This window comes from Microcaecilia unicolor, chromosome 1 (genome assembly GCF_901765095.1).
Source record: "Microcaecilia unicolor chromosome 1, aMicUni1.1, whole genome shotgun sequence".
NCBI classification, from domain to species: Eukaryota; Metazoa; Chordata; class Amphibia; order Gymnophiona; family Siphonopidae; genus Microcaecilia; species Microcaecilia unicolor.
In genome coordinates this window covers 57215584-57235655 of record NC_044031.1, presented here as the reverse complement: position 1 = coordinate 57235655, position 20072 = coordinate 57215584, and the positions used below count along the sequence as shown (strand labels likewise).

The 20072-nt window shown below is 44.6% G+C and overlaps 1 protein-coding gene across 6 annotated transcripts in view; it reads left to right on the top strand.

Annotated features, from left to right (window-relative positions):
* ZBTB47 (zinc finger and BTB domain containing 47) overlaps positions 1 to 20072 on the top strand; it is a 296099-nt gene that overhangs the window by 203098 nt on the left and 72929 nt on the right. For all 6 annotated transcript variants that reach the window (XM_030197609.1, XM_030197641.1, XM_030197647.1 and 3 more), the window contains one exon: positions 2089 to 3429. In XM_030197609.1, coding sequence (XP_030053469.1) covers positions 2089 to 3429 — 1341 coding nt within the window. The remainder of the gene's footprint in view (positions 1 to 2088; positions 3430 to 20072) is intronic.

Genomic DNA, 20072 nt, shown 5'->3' with positions numbered 1-20072 from the left:
AGGGCAGTTAGAACAGATATAAGCCTTTAAAACAGAGTTTGGCTGGAGCAGCCTTGATATTTAGCTATTTGTCCTTGTGATTTTAATTTTTTATTTTTAAATGGAGGTAAAACACAGAATGTTGTGTTCTAACATTCTTCTCTTTGGATTTTTGTTGTGCTGCTGAGCACTATCACTGTTTGTTGAGGACATAGGCATTTTCATTTCATTTAATACTTGTAACTCACATTATCCAAAATAAGCTTTCTGTTCAATGAGGCTTACAATTAATATACAAAAATGAAAATAAAGAAAGATATAGTAGAATTGGAAAAGGTGCAGCGAAGGGCAACTAAAATGATAGCGGGGATGGGACGACTTCCCTATGAAGAAAGACTAAGGAGGCTAGGGCGTTTCAGCTTCGAGAAGAGACAGCTGAGGGGGAGACATGATAGAGGTATATAAAATAATGAGTGGAGTGGAACAGGTGGATGTGAAGCGTCTGTTCACGCTTTCCAAAAATACGAGAACTAGGGGGCATGCGATGAAACTACAGTGTAGTAAATTTAAAACAAATCGGAGAAACTTTTTCTTCACCCAACGCATAATTAAACTCTGGAATTCGTTGCCGGAGAACGTGGTGAAGGCAGTTAGCTTAGCAGAGTTTAAAAAGGGGTTAGACGGTTTCCTAATGAATAAGTCCATAAACTACTACTAAATGGACTTGGGAAAAATCCACAATTCCAGGAATAACATGTATAGAATGTTTGTACGTTTGGGAAGCTTGCCAGGTGCCCTTGGCCTGGATTGGCCGCTGTCGTAGACAAGATGCTGGATTCGATGGATCCATGGTCATTTCCCAGTATGGTACTACTTATGTACTTATGTACAATATTCATACACAAGACTAGAGAACTCATACCAAGTTCATAAGCAATGTGATTTCAAAAATCTTCTAAATAAAAATGTTCTCAACACTTTTCGAAACCTTAGATAGTTATTTATACATCTAATGTCCTTAGGAAGAAAATTCCAGCAGCTTCTTCACTGGAAGGCAAAATCCTGCAGAGAAAACTGACTTGTAAACCATATTTTTACAACTTGGAAAATGGAGGGGCAAATAGTCTCCTGTGCCTAGTACAGCATTACAAATTAAAGATAACTAAATCCACCATATAACTTGAGACCATTCCAAATAATATTTGGTAGAACATATTTGTGGTATGTAAGTTTTTATTTCTATTTTTTAAATATTTGTGCCTTTTAAACCATATATTTGTGCCATTTGAGCTATATTTATCACATGAGCCCTAATATGTTTTTATTAGAACCACCCATTGCATACTATAGACACATCTTTGAGAGTGAGTTGTAAGCAAGCACTGCTCGCTTCTAGTTGTGTTGTATAAACTTTGTTGTAGCGTTTTTGACATTTTCTTTTGTTTGATATTCCATGGCACACGCTTGTCCATCAGTATTTTAAATTTTATGATCTCTATGATTTAATTGGCACGAGAACATCTGTATTCTGTTTCATATGGTTTATTGTGTATGCAAACACCATTTTCTGCCTGATTCCCTCATATTTTGTGTTATGTTATTTATTGTATACATTTTATATCATTCATGTTATTATTTGATTATTGTTTGTAGTTTATACCCCTAAGGCAGCCCTGAGTGGGCAAAACACGGACCATGTCCGGTACTTGTTTTGAATAAAGTAATTGCTCAGAGTATTATGTTTGGGATCTGCTTGCTTCTGTATCGGCTTGGTGCAGATCTGAACTGCCTCTCTGGTGCATGTTTGGTAGATTTAAATGAATAAATGCTGTCAACATGGTTTCAGAAATGATACAGCTAATGTGTATTGCAAACCTAATATCAATAATATGAAGACTATCCATTTTATTAAAAAAAAAATAGTACACAATAGTTTGAATTCAGCAAAGACTGATTGGAAGCCGCATGATGAGAGGAGAAATTCAATTTCTGACATGCTCATAAAAACATGAAAATGATTTTTCAGAACATGTATTTCTTCCTGTCTAAACAACATGGTAGTAAAAGCTACATTTTTAAAAGCAATTGCTCTCTTTTCTTTCTCCACAGCTGATAGTTGAAAAAACAACTGACTACCCTTCCACTGAGTACTCTTTGCTGGAGGATGTTGCCCTCCACTTCACATGTTTGATGGACAGACTGAATGAGCAGCGTCTGTTTCAGCCCGATCTGTGTGACATAGACATTGTCCTGGTCCAGCAGAAGAACACTTTTCCTGCTCACAAGGGGGTGCTTGCAGCCTACAGCCAGTTCTTTCACTCTCTCTTTACCCAGAACAAGCAGCTTCAGCGGGTGGAGCTGTCCTTAGAGGCGTTGACTTCCCAAGGCCTCCTACAGATTCTTAACTTCATATACACTTCCAAACTGCTAGTCAACGCTGGCAATGTGCAGGATGTGCTGAATGCTGCCGCAGTCCTACAGATGAGCGATATTGCAGCCTCTTGCCAGGATCTAATCAACAGTAGATCATTAAACCTAACAATGGCGAGTGAAATGGCCACTCAGGATAATCGTGGAGCTAGTGCGGTTCCTCCACAGTACTACTGTGAGATCAAGCAAGAGGTGGAAACCCCACATTCAAAGATCTATGCTCGAGAAGGGAATGACCCTTACTCTGTGCGTGTAGAAGACAGTGTTGCCAAACAGCAGCTTCCTGCAGTACTGCCAAAGCAATATTTCAAGGAGGAGAAAAACAATGAACCAACAGAATGCAAGATTGAAGGTGCCAACTCTGAAGAAGACACAGATAGTCAGAGTTCATATAATCGTGAGCAGATCATTGTGGAAGTCAATTTGAACAACCAGACCTTAAATGTTTCAAAGGGACTGGATGGAAAGCCTTCATCTAATGAGGCTACAGTTGTTATAGATGAGCGTGTGTCAGAAGAAGATGAAAATGAGGATGAAGAGGGAGACGAGGAGGATGATGGTGCAGATGTTGGGGAGGAGGAGGATGAGCAGAGTGAGGAAGAAATGGATGAATCAAGCGAAGAAGAAGAGGAGGAGGAGGAAGAGGAGGAAGAGGATGATGAAGCGTCAGAAGTTAGAAAAGACAAACTGGTGCATCCCCATAGAGGAACCAGATCATCTAGGTCAACCAAAGCAGCTGTCATTGCCAAGTCTCAGGAAGGTGCAAAAGCAATGGAGAATCAACAGGGTAAAAAGGGTAAAAAGAAACAAGATGAAATGGGCCAGAAAGTTAAGCTAGAAGAGAAGCAGAATCACCCCTGCAAAAAGTGTCCCAGAGTTTTTAACAACAGATGGTACTTGGAGAAACACATGAATGTCACCCATAGTAGGATGCAAATCTGTGATAAATGTGGCAAAAGGTTCCTTCTAGAAAGTGAACTGCTACTACACCATCAGACTGACTGTGAGAAGAACATCCAGGTGAGATATTTACTAAATGATTTTTCACTTAAACTAATTGAAATGTATGTTGCTAAGTTACTTGTGGATAACTTCTCATGTAGCATGCACAATGATGGTCAAGTCATCAAGCAAGGTAAAAATAAGCTGAGGGGGACTGTCAAATAAACATGTTTAAAAATGAACCAAAACTCATAGACAGCGTGTGTATGCATGTGTGGGGAGGTGCTATTTTTCAGTCTATTAACTTAGTTAGATGGTTTCTACGCTCAAGATCTAGAGGTAAACATAAGGGGAAAAGCTGTGTTCTGTCTTCTGCAGCTGCTTGTGAGCTTCCTGTGCAGCTGGTTTGGCACAGGAATATTAATTCACCAAGTACATCCTGAACCTGCACTAGGCGAATGATATGTTTGGATATAGTTCATATGAATCTGGCTCTAGGCCAGAGGTGGGCAAACTGTGGCCAAATATTTATTTGTTTTATAATTGTGCTTTTCTGTTTACTGGCACACTGATTCAGAAGCACAGCATTCATTTTTGGTGACCTCACTATCAAAGGCCTGATGTCCAATACTTTTGTGCAGATAAGGACCCTTGATAATGATATGAAACAAATTCCAGTATGTCATTTACCCATGTGTTTTGCTACATTAAAAAATACATGAATGGGGTGGTTGGGGGGAGGGTATGGTAGGAAGGGGTGTTATGTTTGCTTAGCATTGTGTCTGTTTTGATGAGGTTTGATTTTGTCATGGTGTCAAATGTTCAACATTTGTTTTATATGGATGTAACTTTATCAAAACTTTAATAAACATTTATTGATAAAAACAATACATGAATGAAAGCACAATTGGCAAATAACACCTAACCCTTCTCCGAACCACCTTCCTTCCTCTCTCCTAGTCCCAGCATTCTGCCACCCTTGGAAGAATGGTATCCTCAGGGGAAGAATAAAACTGCTATAAGAAAAAAACACAAGAAATTAATGTACTTTTAGCTGCATAGTAAAGGCTGATAGAGGATATTAATAGTCTGGGATTATAACTTGGCATTTGTCATCTGCTGAGCCACTTTCACCGAAAGCATTTTGTCAGCATTGGGCTCCTGCTGTACAGGAATTTGTGTGGGAGGCCCAGAGAGTTTAACTAAGCCTCACCTCTGTTGGCCTGCATATTCTCACACACTGTTTTATTTTTTGTTTTTTTTTGTAATGTCACATTCTCCGAGGACAAGCAGGCTGCTTGTTCTCACTGATGGGTGACGTCCACGGCAGCCCCTCCAATCGGAACACTTTCTAGCAAAGTCCTTTGCTAGTCCTCGCGCGCCGATGCGCACCGCGCATGCGCGGCCGTCTTCCCGCCCGAACCGGCTCGTGCCGGCCAGTCTTCTTTTGTCCGCGCTCGGTACGGTCGTGTTTCGCCGTTCGCGCCCCAAAGTTGACCTCGTGCGTCGTTCTTCGACTTGTTCTAAAAAAAAAAAAAGAAGAAGAAGAAAAAAGGTGTCGGGAGGAGGCCTTTTGGTTTTCTCCCTTCCCGTACTTCGAGTTTTTTGCCCCGGTAAGTTTTCTTTCGTCGTCGGGGTAGGCCCTATTTAGGACTCGGTCGAAGTTTTTTTCCCCCTATTTTTGTGGTGCCATTTTCGCCATTTCGAGTTTTGATCTCGCCGGCGCGATTTTTCCGCCCATGACATCGAAGTCTTCCAGCGGCTTCAAGAAGTGCACCCAGTGCGCCCGGGTAATCTCGCTCACTGACAGGCACGCGTCGTGTCTTCACTGTGTGGGGGCTGGGCACCGCCCTCAGGCCTGTAGTCTGTGTTCCCTCTTACAAAAGCGGACTCAGGTAGCGAGGTTAGCCCAGTGGAACATTTTGTTCTCGGGCTCTTCGTCGGCATTGGCACCGGGAGTATCGACTGCCTCGACGTCGTCGGCGCCCGGACCTTCATCCTCGCCCCTGATTGCATCGAGTGCATCGAGGCATCGGCCCTCTGCATCGGGGCGACATCGGAGGGCTGCGTCGGTGTCGGTGGTATCGAGACCTCCTCGTTTGCTGATGTCGTCGGACGGTGGTGCCTCGTCTGGAGTGCAGGTGAGGGCTGTCCATTCCCCTGCTGGTGGCGGTGGGCCTTCGGGTGGGTCTCCCCCTACCCTGAGGGCTCCTGCGGTACAGCCCCCCCGAGACCGACCCTCTTCGGCCTCGGCCCCGAGGAAGAGACGGCTGGATTCTACGTCCTCCTCGTCGGTGCCGGGAAGCTCCGGTGACGTGCTTCGTTCCAAAAAATCGAAGAAGCATCGTCACCGGTCCCCTTCCCGTGTCGGCACCGAGAGCTCTGGGTCGCCGAGGGAGTCGGCACCCAGTAAGCATCGGCACCGAGAGGACCGCTCGCCCTCTGTTCAAGAGGTGTCGATGCGCTCCCCTTTGGACAGCCCGGAACAGCCTCCACGCCCGGAACAGGTTCTGACATCGACTCCTGCATCGGCTTCCATGTCTTTTTCCACAGCCGCTCTGCACGAGAGCCTCCGGGCCGTTCTCCCAGAGATCCTGGGAGAGCTGTTGCGCCCTTCCCCTCCGGTACCGGGGGTGCTTGCGCCACGGGTACTGTCGAGCCAGGCGCCGGCTGGCCTATTGTCCGGGGTGAGGTCTGCGACATCGGTGCCGCTTGAGGTACCGACTGCGGTAGCCTCCCAGGAAGGCTCCCCGACTACGTCGGTGGAGGGAGCTTCGCCGGTGCGGGCGAGGGAGTCTACCTCTCGACGCTCCCACCGTGGCCGTGGTTCCACGGAGTCGAGCCGGGCACGGTTGCAGACACAGGTCCGTGAACTTGTGCCTGACACCGATGGTGAGGCCTCGTGGGAAGAGGAAGAAGACATCAGATATTTCTCTGACGAGGAGTCTGAGGGTCTTCCTTCCGATCCCACTCCCTCTCCTGAAAGACAGCTTTCTCCTCCTGAGAGCCTGTCTTTCGCTTCCTTTGTCCGGGAGATGTCTACGGCCATCCCCTTCCTGGTGGTTGTGGAGGACGAGCCCAGGGCTGAAATGTTTGAGCTCCTGGACTATCCTTCTCCACCTAAGGAAGCGTCCACAGTACCCATGCATCATGTCCTCAAAAAGACATTGCTGGCGAACTGGACCAAGCCATTAACTAATCCCCACATTCCCAAGAAGATCGAGTCCCAGTACCGGATCCATGGGGACCCAGAGCTGATGCGCACTCAGTTGCCTCACGACTCTGGAGTTGTGGATTTGGCCCTAAAGAAGGCCAAGAGTTCTAGAGAACAAGCTTCGGCGCCCCCGGGCAAGGACTCTAGAACCTTGGACTCCTTTGGGAGGAAGGCCTACCATTCTTCTATGCTCGTGGCCAAGATTCAGTCCTACCAGCTCTACACGAGCATACACATGCGGAACAATGTGCGGCAGTTGGCGGGCTTGGTGGACACGCTCCCTCCTGAGCAAGCCAAGCCATTTCAGGAGGTGGTCAGGCAGCTGAAGGCGTGCAGAAAATTCCTGGCCAGAGGGGTGTATGACACCTTTGATGTTGCGTCCAGGGCCGCTGCTCAAGGTGTGGTGATGCGCAGACTCTCATGGCTGCGTGCCTCCGACCTGGAGAATAGAATCCAGCAGCGGATTGCGGACTCGCCTTGCCGTGCGGATAATATTTTTGGAGAAAAAGTCGAGCAGGTGGTAGAGCAGCTCCACCAGCGGGACACCGCATTCGACAAGTTCTCCCGCCGGCAGCCTTCAGCCTCTACCTCTACTGGTAGAAGATTTTTCGGGGGAAGGAAGACTGTTCCCTACTCTTCTGGCAAGCGTAGGTACAATCCTCCTTCTCGACAGCCTGCGGCCCAGGCTAAGCCCCAGCGCGCTCGCTCTCGTCAGCAGCGTGCGCCTCAGCAAGGCCCCTCGGCTCCCCAGCAAAAGCAAGGGACGAGCTTTTGACTGGCTCCAGCAGAGCATAGCCGCCATCCAAGTGTCAGTGCCGGGCGACCTGCCAGTCGGAGGGAGGTTGAAAGCTTTTCACCAAAGGTGGCCTCTCATAACCTCCGATCAGTGGGTTCTCCAAATAGTCCGGCAAGGATACACCCTCAATTTGGCCTCAAAACCTCCAAATTGTCCACCGGGAGCTCAGTCTTACAGCTTCCAGCACAAGCAGGTACTTGCAGAGGAACTCTCCGCCCTTCTCAGCGCCAATGCGGTCGAGCCCATGCCATCCGGGCAAGAAGGGCTGGGATTCTATTCCAGGTACTTCCTTGTGGAAAAGAAAACGGGGGATGCGTCCCATCCTAGACCTAAGGGCCCTGAACAAATATCTGGTCAAAGAAAAGTTCAGGATGCTTTCCCTGGGCACCCTTCTCCCCATGATTCAGGAAAACGATTGGATATGCTCTCTGGACTTGAAGGACGCCTACATGCACATCCCGATACTGCCAGCTCACAGACAGTATCTGCGATTTCAGCTGGGCACACGTCACTTCCAGTACTGTGTGCTACCCTTTGGGCTCGCCTCTGCGCCCAGATTGTTCACCAAGTGCTTGGCTGTAGTAGCAGCGGCACTTCGCAGACTGGGGGTACACGTGTTCCCATATCTCGACGATTGGCTGGTGAAGAACACATCCGAGGCAGGAGCCCTGCAGTCCATGCAGATGACTATTCGCCTCCTGGAGCTACTGGGGTTTGTGATAAATTATCCAAAGTCCCATCTTCTCCCAGTGCAGAAACTCGAATTCATAGGAGCTCTGCTGGATTCTCGGACGGCTCGCGCCTATCTCCCAGAGACGAGAGCCACCAACTTGTTGTCCCTCGTCTCGCGGGTGCGAGCGTCCCAGCAGATCACAGCTCGGCAGATGTTGAGATTGCTGGGCCACATGGCCTCCACAGTTCATGTGACTCCCATGGCCCGCCTTCACATGAGATCTGCTCAATGGACCCTAGCTTCCCAGTGGTTTCAGGCTGCTGGGGATCTAGAAGACGTGATCCACCTGTCCACGAGTTTTCTCGAATCCCTGTATTGGTGGACAATTTGGTCCAATTTGACTCTGGGACGTCCTTTCCAAATTCCTCAGCCACAAAAAGTGCTGACCACGGATGCGTCCCTCCTGGGATGGGGAGCTCATGTCGATGGGCTTCACACCCAAGGAAGCTGGTCCCTCCAGGAACGCGATCTGCAGATCAATCTTCTGGAGTTACGAGCGTTCTGGAACGCTCTGAAGGCTTTCAGAGATCGGCTGTCCCATCAAATTATCCAAATTCAGACAGACAACCAGGTTGCCATGTATTACATCAACAAGCAGGGGGCCACCGGATCTCGCCCCCTGTGTCAGGAAGCCGTCAGCATGTGGCTCTGGGCTCGCCGTCACGGCATGGTGCTCCAAGCCACATATCTGGCAGGCGTAAACAACAGTCTGGCCGACAGGTTGAGCAGGATTATGCAACCTCACGAGTGGTCGCTCAGTTCCTGTGTAGTGCGACAGATCTTCCAGGTGTGGGGCACCCCCTTGGTAGATCTCTTCGCATCTCGAGCCAACCACAAAGTCCCTCAGTTCTGTTCCAGGCTTCAGGCCCACGGCAGACTGGCATCGGATGCCTTCCTCCTGGACTGGGGGGGAAGGGTCTGCTGTATGCTTATCCTCCCATACCTCTGGTGGGGAAGACTTTGTTGAAACTCAAGCAAGACCGAGGCACCATGATTCTGATTGCTCCTTTTTGGCCGCGTCAGATCTGGTTCCCTCTTCTTCTGGAGTTGTCCTCCGAAGAACCGTGGAGATTGGAGTGTTTTCCGACCCTCATCACGCAGGACGAAGGGGCGCTTCTGCATCCCAACCTCCGGTCCCTGGCTCTCACGGCCTGGATGTTGAGAGCGTAGACTTTGCCTCTTTGGGTCTGTCAGAGGGTGTCTCCCGCATCTTGCTTGCTTCCAGGAAAGATTTCACTAAGAGGAGTTACTTCTTTCTATGGAGGAGGTTTGCCGTCTGGTGTGACAGCAAGGACCTAGATCCTCGCTCTTGTCCTACACAGACCCTGCTTGAATACCTTCTGCACTTGTCTGAGTCCGGTCTCAAGACCAACTCTGTAAGGGTTCACCTTAGTGCAATCAGTGCATACCATTACCGTGTGGAAGGTAAGCCGATCTCAGGACAGCCTTTAGTTGTTCGCTTCATGAGAGGTTTGCTTTTGTCAAAGCCCCCTGTCAAGCCTCCTACAGTGTCATGGGATCTCAATGTCGTTCTCACCCAGCTGATGAAACCTCCTTTTGAGCCACTGGATTCCTGCCATCTGAAGTACTTGACCTGGAAGGTCATTTTCTTGGTGGCAGTTACTTCAGCTCGTAGAGTCAGTGAGCTTCAAGCCCTGGTAGCCCAGGCCCCTTACACCAAATTTCATCATAACAGAGTAGTCCTCCGCACTCACCCTAAGTTCTTGCCAAAGGTTGTGTTGGAGTTCCATCTGAACCAGTCAATTGTCTTGCCAACATTCTTTCCCCGTCCTCATTCCTGCCCTGCTGAACGTCAGCTGCACACATTGGACTGCAAGAGAGCATTGGCCTTCTATCTGGAGCGGACACAGCCCAACAGACAGTCCGCCCAATTGTTTGTTTCTTTTGATCCCAACAGGAGGGGAGTGGCTGTGGGGAAACGCACCATATCCAATTGGCTAGCAGATTGCATTTCCTTCACTTACACCCAGGCTGGGCTGGCTCTTGAGGGTCATGTTACGGCTCATAATGTTAGAGCCATGGCAGCGTTGGTAGCCCACTTGAAGTCAGCCACTATTGAAGAGATTTGCAAAGCTGCGACGTGGTCATCTGTCCACACATTCACATCTCATTACTGCCTACAGCAGGATACCCGACACGACAGTCGGTTCGGGCAGTCAGTGCTTCAGAATCTGTTCGGGGTTTAGAATCCAACTCCACCCCCCTAGGCCCATGTTTGTTCTGTTCCAGGCTGCACTCTCAGTTAGTTGGTAAATTTTTTAGGTCAATCTCAGTTATGTCCTCGCCGTTGCGAGGCCCAATTGACCATGGTTGTTGTTTTGAGTGAGCCTGGGGGCTAGGGATACCCCATCAGTGAGAACAAGCAGCCTGCTTGTCCTCGGAGAAAGCGAATGCTACATACCTGTAGAAGGTATTCTCCGAGGACAGCAGGCTGATTGTTCTCACAAACCCACCCGCCTCCCCTTTGGAGTTGTGTCTTCCCTTCTCTTTGTCTTGCTACATATGAGACTGGCCGGCACGAGCCGGTTCGGGCGGGAAGACGGCCGCGCATGCGCGGTGCGCATCGGCGTGCGAGGACTAGCAAAGGACTTTGCTAGAAAGTGTTCCGATTGGAGGGGCTGCCGTGGACGTCACCCATCAGCGAGAACAATCAGCCTGCTGTCCTCTGAGAATACCTTCTACAGGTATGTAGCATTCGTTGTGTTTATCTGCCACCAACTCGGATACTCTTTGGTTCCCTCACCATAGACCTGATCAGATGAAATGGGAGCAATTCTGTAACTGGGCTCCGCCATTTAGGCGCCCTGAGGCCTCCTGGTAGGTGTCCATTCTATAATGGAACCTAGGTGTCTAAGTTTCGTTATAGAATACAAGCTTAACCCTTTGTCATTGTGCCTGAAATTCAGGCGCCTGTAGTTATATGAGCCATAGAGCTTGTGTAGCTCATTCACGTAAATTTGGCAGGGATGCATGCAACTTATAGTAATCTGTAAGTTACTTATATTAGTGAGAGTCTTGTCTATGTCTCACACATGCTGCCCCCCCCCCCCCCACATGTATATTCCCCCTTACAAATACCTGCTGTTTAGTTAAATGGGTATTTGCAGAATAGCTCTTAGCTTCCCTGCTATCACTTTTGTTTGTAAGTGTTAGTATTCCAAACATTTATCAGCGTATCGATGTATAAATGTCAGTGCCTAGGATGTAGAATTGCTCTTCACACTAGATAACACTTTGTCAACTTCACTGGCTTCCGATTTTTTCTTAAATAAAGTTCAAAATTACTTATATGGTTTTTAAGTCCTTTGCAGGTCAAAATTCTGAGGGTGTTGTGAAGTATTGTTCCTTGTTGACTTCAGGTAGGATTACTCGTAATGTTCAATTTTTGACTATGGCCTTCCCCAGCTGTAAAAGAATTAAGTTGAAAAATATCTCAAATCTTCCTTCAAATTTCTGTCAGCTAGAATTTGTAATGGATTGCCAAGTTTTATTAGATGTTCTCAATCCTATCTACAATCTAGAAAGCATTTGAAAACCTATATGTTTGGTGATATTGATGTGGATTGTTAAATGGATTTTTATTTTTCTTGTCTATACTATGTAATTCAACCTATCTGAGGCTGTCTCTTGATATGTGACCCACGAGAAATCATTATTGAATTAGTTATTTATTATGACATATCTGTCCCACATTTTCCTAAGAAAGCTCAGGTTCAATGCGGCTTACATAACAAGTTATGAAGCATTACAAGACAATATTAATACAAGAATACAACTATAAAAAAACTCTTGTATTTTCTTGCAGAATACAAGACATTTATATTATAGTAAAACATTTACAGTATAGTATAATATGCTTAGATCCTAAGGCTTGAAGGAACAGTTTGTCAACTTCTCTAACAAGCACTGGGTTGGTTGAACAGTTCACCCAACCCAGTGCTTGTTAGAGAAGTTGGCTAGGTACTGTCAAAAAAAGGTTAGAGGGACGTGGGGATCAGAAGTGCCACCAAATATAGGCATAGTTAACAAAGGGGCTCATTTTCAAAGGTTACTATGGAACTTTGTAAGTCTAAGTGCTTTGAAAATACACATCATCGGGTGGCAAGGTGTGGACAATGCCCTCCCCCCTTCCAAATACTTGCTTTTATTTTCCTTCCTCTCTCCCTTCCCTGGCTGCCCTCATGGGTCAACATCTCCCCTGAAATCTCTCTCCTGGCCATGGCTCATTCATTTAGCTAGGTACTGGTGCATGGTGCAATATCACCAACATGATTAAAAATGACAGCATCCACCATTGTACCTTCAAACCTAGATGCTCTCTAAGGCTTTGGCAATAAGAAGTGTACAAAAAGAAAAGGGTCTTAAAAGATCTCTTAAGACCCCCTCCCTCTCCCACAACTGTTCACAAGATAATCTTAATTTACTGTAACACATCTTGAATCATGCATTACAATGAAATAAGGTGAACCTTGTTTCAAACCTCTTCATTTGCAATGTTTTGTTATCGGTATTGAACAGAAATGAAGCTACATGAACATTTTCCCCTTTTCTTCTTATCAAGCTTTATAAAGCCTCTATTTATGTAGACTGAAATTCTGCTGCTAAAAGAGGGCAAAAAGTCCCTCTGCAGCTTTATTTACATTACTGTACTTTGTGATGTAATGGTTCATGGGGCACTACCTTGATCCTGACGTGCACTGAGGAAGATGCTTCCGCATCTTGAACTACTCAGGTTAAAATGAAATGTAAATGTCCAAATTAAATAAAATTAGTAATTTTGAAGCACAATATGCAGCCTCCTCCAGGTTGGGTGGCCTGGAAATAGAGCTCTGATTACTAGGAGCGCGTAGCCCCAAAATTTTTATTTTCCTTATTTATGGGAATTTATTTTTTTGTTTGCAGGTTTTCTTTTTCATTACAGGAGCAATATCGTTGTTAGTGGAAAAAGTTGACCTTTTTGGTAAGATGTGCCGGGTGCACCACTAAAAAGACATGAATAAGTGTACAGCGCTGCGTACGTCTAGTAGCGCTATAGAAATGATAAGTAGTAGTAGTAAAAACAAAGGGCGTCTTTTACTAAGGTGCGCTCACGTTTTTAGCGTGCACTAAAATTGTGGGCATGCTAAACGTTAGAGACACCCATAGGAATACATTGGTGTCTCTAACGTTTAGCGCGCCTACAATTTTAGCGTGCGTCAAAAATGTCAGCGCGCCTTAGTAAAAGACCCCCTTATTTTTTCTGTCATTTTGGGCAGATAACATGAAACAACATGGGAAATGTCATTTCAAATGAATGCACTTCACTAAGGATTACTTATCACTAGGGTCATAGCCAGACTTCGAGGTGGGAGGGGGCCAGAGCCCAAAGTGAGGGAGCACATTTTGGTCCCCCTCCCTGCCCTCCACCCACCCAACAACCGCTGCTGCTGCTACACATGCCTTGACTGGTGAGGGTCCCCAACCCCCGCCAGTTGAAACATGTTTTCCAGCTTGGTCTCTGGCGCCGCCACATTTCCTGCCCTGCTCTCTCTTCCCCTTATGTCATGTCCGGCATGCTAATTTTAATTAAATTGAGCGTGCGCGCATGCTGGATGTGAGAGGAAGAGAGAGAGCAGGGCAGGAAATGTGGCGGGCGCCAGAGACCAGTGCTGGAAAAAATGCTTCAGTTGGCGGGGGTTGGGGACCCCCACCAGCCAAACCAGGAGCAGAGATCCAGTTTGGGGGGGGGGCAGGCCCCCATGTCCCCCCGTAGCTATGCCACTGCTCATCACGTCAACAATTAGAGGCATCTCCTAGCTTTTCTTTTTGAACTCTGCCTGCCAACCATACAATGTGTTGTTGTTTCACATTTTATTGATAGTGAAGAATTGAGCAGGTGGCAGGGTGCTAAGAACATAAGATTAGCCATGTTGGGTCAGATCAATTGTCCATCTAGCCCAGTATCCTGCTTCCAACAGTGGCCAATCCAGGTCACAAGTACCTGGCAAAAACCCAATTAGTAGCAATATTTCATCCTACCAATCCCAGGACAAGCAGTGTCTTACCCCATGTCCATCTCAATAAAAAAACTATGGACCTTTCCTGCAGGAATTTGTCCAAACCTTGTTTAAACCCAGATATACTAACCACCGTTAATCTCCAGTAATGAGTTCCGGAGCTTAACTATTCTTTGAGTGAAAAAATATTTCCTCCTATTTGTTTTAAAAGTATTTCCATGTAATTTCATTGAGTATCCCCTGGTCTTTGTACTTTCTGAAAGAATGAAAAATCGATTTACTTTTATCTGCTTACTCTACTCTGGATTTTATAGACCTCAGTCATATCCTTCCCCCTTCAGCTGTCTCTTTTCCAAGCTGAGGAGGCCTAACCTCTTCAGCCTTTCCTCATATGGGAGGAGTTCCTTTATCATTAGGGTTGCTTTTCCTGGAACCTTCTCTACTTCCACTAAATCTTTTTTGAGATACACAACCAAAATTGAACGCAATAACTCAAGGTGAGGTCACACCATGGAGTGATACAGAGGTATTATAATAATCTTGCTCTTATTTTGCATCCCTTTCGTAATAATTCCTAGCATTGGAGTGGAGGAGTGGCCTAGTGGTTAGGGTGGTGGACTTTGGAACTGAGGAACTGAGTTCGATTCCCGGCACAGGCAGCTCCTTGTGACTCTGGGCAAGTCACTTAACCCTCCATTGCCTGCCACATTGAGCCTGCCATGAGTGGAAAAGTGCGGGGTACAAATGTAACAAAAAATAAAATCCTGTTTGCTGTTTTGGCTGCCACCACACATTGGGCAGAAGATTTTAGAGTATTGTCTATGACACCAAGATTTTTTTCTTGAGTGCTGAAGTTGGACTTACAGAATCAGGTAACTATGATTAAGATTATTTTTCCCAATGTGCATCACTTTTTATTTATCCACATGAGAACATAAGAGTAACCATACTGTTGTCAGACCAATGGTCTATCTAGCCCAGTATCCTGTTTTCCAAACAGTGGCCAAGCCAGGTCACAAGTACCTGGCAGATACCCAAATCGTGGTAACACTCCATAATACAAATCCCAGGGCAAGCAGTTGCTTCCCATGTCTGTCTCAATAGCAGACTATGGACTTTTCCTCCAGGAATTTGTCCAAATCTTTTTTAAACCCAGTTGCACTAACCGCTGTTACCACCACCTCTGGCAAGGAGTTCCAGAGCTTAACTAAGGTGGACTTACAGCATCAGGTAACTATGATTTAGATTATTCTTCCCAATGTTGATCACTTTTTATTTGTCCACATGTTTCATCTGCCATTTGGATGTCCAGTCTTCTGGTTTCCTGAGGTCTTCCTGTAATTTTTCACAATCTGCATTTGTTTTGACAACCTTGACTTGATTTGTCTCATCTGCAAATTTAATCACCTTGTGTATAGTTCCATTTCCATATTATTTATAAATTGGTTAAATAGCACCGAGTCTAGTACAGATCTCTGCTGCACTCCACTATTCACCCTCTTCCATTGAGAGAAATGGCCATATAATCCTACCCTCTGTTTTCTGTCCAGTAACCAATTTCTAATCCACAGAAGGACATTGCCTCCTATCTCATGACTTTTTAATTTTGTCAGGAGTCTCCCATAAGGAACTTTCTCAAAAACTTTCTGAAAATCTAGATAAACTACATCAACTGATTCATCTTTATCCAGTTATTTATACATGCCTTCAATGAAATAAAGCAGATTGGTGAGGCAAGACTTCCCTTGGCTGAATCCATGCTGACTCTGTCCCATTAAACCATGTTTGTCTTTGTGTTCCGTAATTTTATTCTTTCTAATAGTTTCTACTATTTTCCCCTGCACTGAAGTCAGGCTTACCAGTCTATAGTTTTCCCCCTGGAGTCCTTTTTAAAAATTGGCATTACCTTGGCCACCCTCCAATCTTCAGGTGCTATGGATGATTTTAATGACGGGTTACAGATCATGAACAGCAGATCAATAGGTGACTTATTACTCTTTAACTTGTTGATTTGGCTCAATACATCTTCCAGGCTCACCAAGATTTCTTTCAGTTGCTGTTTGTCTTCACCCTTTAACCATTTCTGGTATAGGTAGATCTTTAATGTAAAGACCGAAACAAAGAATTCATTCAATCTCTCTGCTATGGCCTTGTCCTCCCTGAGTGCCCCTTTTGCTCCTTCATGATCTAATGTTCCCACAGATTCCCTCACAGGCTTTCTACTTGTGGTGTACTATGAGTTTTTGTCTCTGCGGCAAGTTTTTCTTTATATTTTGTTTTTGCCACCTTTGCATCCAACTTGACAATTCGTATGTTGCTTCTTATTTTCTTCATTTGGATCCTTTTTCCATTCGTTAAAGGATGTTCTTTTGACTCTGATAGCCTCTTTCACTTCACCTTATAACCATGCTGACTATCGTTTTGCTCTTCTTTCTATATTTGTTAATATGTGGAATATATCTGTTCTGAACTTCCACGATGTTATTTTTAAACAACTTACATGCCCAATTTAAAATCCTTACTTTTGCAACCAACTTTGTAGCTTCTTTTTAACCATTTTCCTCATTTTGTTGTAATCGCCCTTTTGAAAATTAAATGCTGCTACAGTAGATTTCCATAGTGACGTCACTCCAGATATCATCTCAAATTTGATAAAGTTATGATCACTATTTCCCAGCGGATCCAACACAGTTACCTCTTGTACCATGCCCTCCATTCCACTAAGGACTAGATCTAAAATAGCTCCCCCTCTTGTCAGTTCCTGGACCAGTTAGTTGCTCCAAGAAGCAGTCATTTATTACATCTAAGAATTTTACCTCCTTAGCACTCCCTGATGTAACATTTATCTGGTCAATATTGGGGTAAGTGAAATCACCCTAGTTTGCCAGCTTTCCTATTTTATGTAAACATTTGTTCATTTGTCTGTTTGTTTTGTCCTGCCAGACGGTAGTATAGCTATACCAGTATACTACTTCCCGTCACAAACCCAACCAATATACTCCTTCCCTTCTCACATGGAATTTCTATCCACAAGGATTCCACACCGCTATGTGTTTCATGTAGAAATTTATTTTGTTAGACTCAATTCCCTCTTTAACATACAGCACAACTCTCCTTCAGTTTGATCTACTCTATCATTGTGATATAATTTGTACCCTGATAACAGTGTCCCATTGATTATCCTCCTTCCACCAGATCTCTGAGATGCCTATTATATCTACCTCTTCATTTAGTGCTATATATCTAACTCTCCTATCTTATTTTTTTAGGCTCCTAGCATTTATTTATATATAGACACTTCAAATTGTCGGGTTTTTTTCCTTTCATCTGCAAGATGCTTTGAAGTTGCCTGGGATAATTTGCATCTTTTACTCTCTCTCATTAAACACTCCTAGCTTTCATCATTATTGAAACCTCTCTATTGGGATTCCATAAAGATCCTGTTTCAATAATATCTTTCTGGGATACTCCACACCAAACCAGGCACTCCTGGACGATTGTCTCCTTTCACCCCTGTTTTGTTTAAAAGTTGCTCTGTCTTTTTTAAATGTTAGTTCCAGCAACTTGGTTCCATCTCAGTTAAGGTGAAGTCAATCCTTTTAGAACAGGTGCCCCCTTTCCTAGAATGTTGTCCAGTCCTAACAAATCTAAATCCCTCAGCCCTGCACCATTGTCTTAACCACGCATTGAGAGCTTAGTGCTCTGCTTGCCTCTTGGGTCTTGTATGTGGATCAGGGAGCGTTTCTGAAAATACTATCCTGGAGGATCTGGATTTTAGCTTATTACCTAAGAGCCTAAATTTGGCTTCCAGAACCTCCCTCCCACATTTTCCTATGTCATTGGTACCCACATGCACCAAGACATCCGGCTGCTCCCCAGCACTATCTAAAATCCTATCTAGGTGATGCGTGAGGTCCACCACCTTTGCATCAGGCAGGCAAGTGACCAGGTGATCTTCATGTCCACCAGCCACCCAGCTATCTACATGCCTAATGATTGAATCACTAACTACAACAGCTGTCCTAACCCTTCCCTCCTGGGCATAAGCTCCTGGAGAGACATACTCAGTGTTAGAGGATACGCTTTTAAGATGAAATTGAATAAGGAGAAAACGCAATGTTTAATCCTTACATCCCAGTACTCTACACTCACTCTGACTACACTCAATACCCCTGATGTCACCATCCCCATATCTGACAACCTAAAAATACTAGGAGTATTATTAGACAAAAAACTAACTATGGAATATCACGCAAAAGCTACGACAAAGAAAATGTTTAACATGATGTGGATGTTGAAGCGTGTGAAACCCTATATTCCCCTAAAAACCTTCCGCAATTTAGTCCAATCCACTGTACTTACCCACGTTGATTACTGCAATAGTATTTTTATTGGATGCAAGGCCTAAATCGTGAAGAAACTCCAAACTGCCCAAAACACGGCAGCCAGACTTATTTTTGGTAAATCGCGGTTTGAGAGCGCAACACCTCTCCGTATAAAGCTGCATTGGCTCCCTATTATGGAACGAATTAATTTCAAAGTCCACACGATGATCCATAGGATTATCTACGGAGAATCCCCAGACTACATGTACAATCTGATTGACCTTCCAACCAGGAATCATTCTAGATCTTCTCGAACTTATCTAAACTTACATCTTCCCAACTGTAAAGGAATCAAGTACAAAACATATTATGCATCCAATTTCTTCGTTATGGGCAGCAAACTCTGGAACGCCTTACCAAGATTTATTCGAACAGTCAATGACCATTTACCCTTCCGGAAGCTGCTAAAAATTTACCTCTTCAAGCCTATACAAATGACTTAAATTGGAGTCCATATGCGCTACCCGGATTTGACTATATGGCAGAACCTGAAATATGCTTCCCCATTTATTCTTCTTGAATTATCCCTTTTCCAACCATCATTATACATTCTTCTTTAATTAACAACACACTTCACAATATACACCCTCTTCCCATTCCATACCTCTACCACCTTCCTCCCTTACCCATTTTACTTATCCACTTTATTGTCCACCTCTTTATTCATTATATTACAGCCGTTATCCTTTTTGTGTTATCTTGTAAACCTGTTATATTATGTAAGCCGCATTGAACCTGCTAATGAGTGGGAAAGTGCGGGGTATAAGTGTTACAAATAAATAAATAATAAATAAATCCCCTGGTGGGCTGGTTCTTGCTACAGGAGTACTTCCTTCACCAGGGTGACTCTGTCCAACTGGGAGATAATCTTACTTGTGACACTCGGTGCAAAAGACTGCTGTCTGCATCTTATTATTATTATTGAGTTGTTTAAGTAAAACTTCTTAAGGTACTAGGGAGATTAGATTAATATATAGAATCTTAAGATTATATGGTTTAATGTGTGATTTATTAAATGTTTGCTTTTCAGAAGGTAATTAAATGTAATTAAAACTCTAATGAAAACTCTCCTCTTAATTATAATAATTGACTCTAAACGAAGAGATGTGCTGGAGTGGGGTGGGAGTTGGGGAGGGTGGGTAGGAATGAAGACTGAACTAGGCCTTGCTATACCTACTAGAGGTTATTTAGGTTATTTTTTAATGCTGTAGTCTGTGGCAGAAAGTTCAGTTTTTAAAACTATGAGGAAAAGGGTATTGAGAGTAATTAATAAAGTTTATACTTTTTTAAAATTTTAACTTTTTATAATACAATTCCTCTTTTAAACCCCAATCTTTAAATCACCAAAGCACATTGCAAAAGAATGTTCACTTACCCAGAGAAATGTCCTTTTCTCTCATAACTCCTCAGAAAGTGTTTAGTGTGGAGTTGGTAAATTTTAAGCTGTTGGATATTCACTGAATATAAAATTCCAATTTTTCTTCCACTTTTGAGGATCTGGTAAACTGAGGAATGTAAAATGTATATTAATACAAGGTCAGTTTACAACAAACTACTTATTACTGATGATTTAATT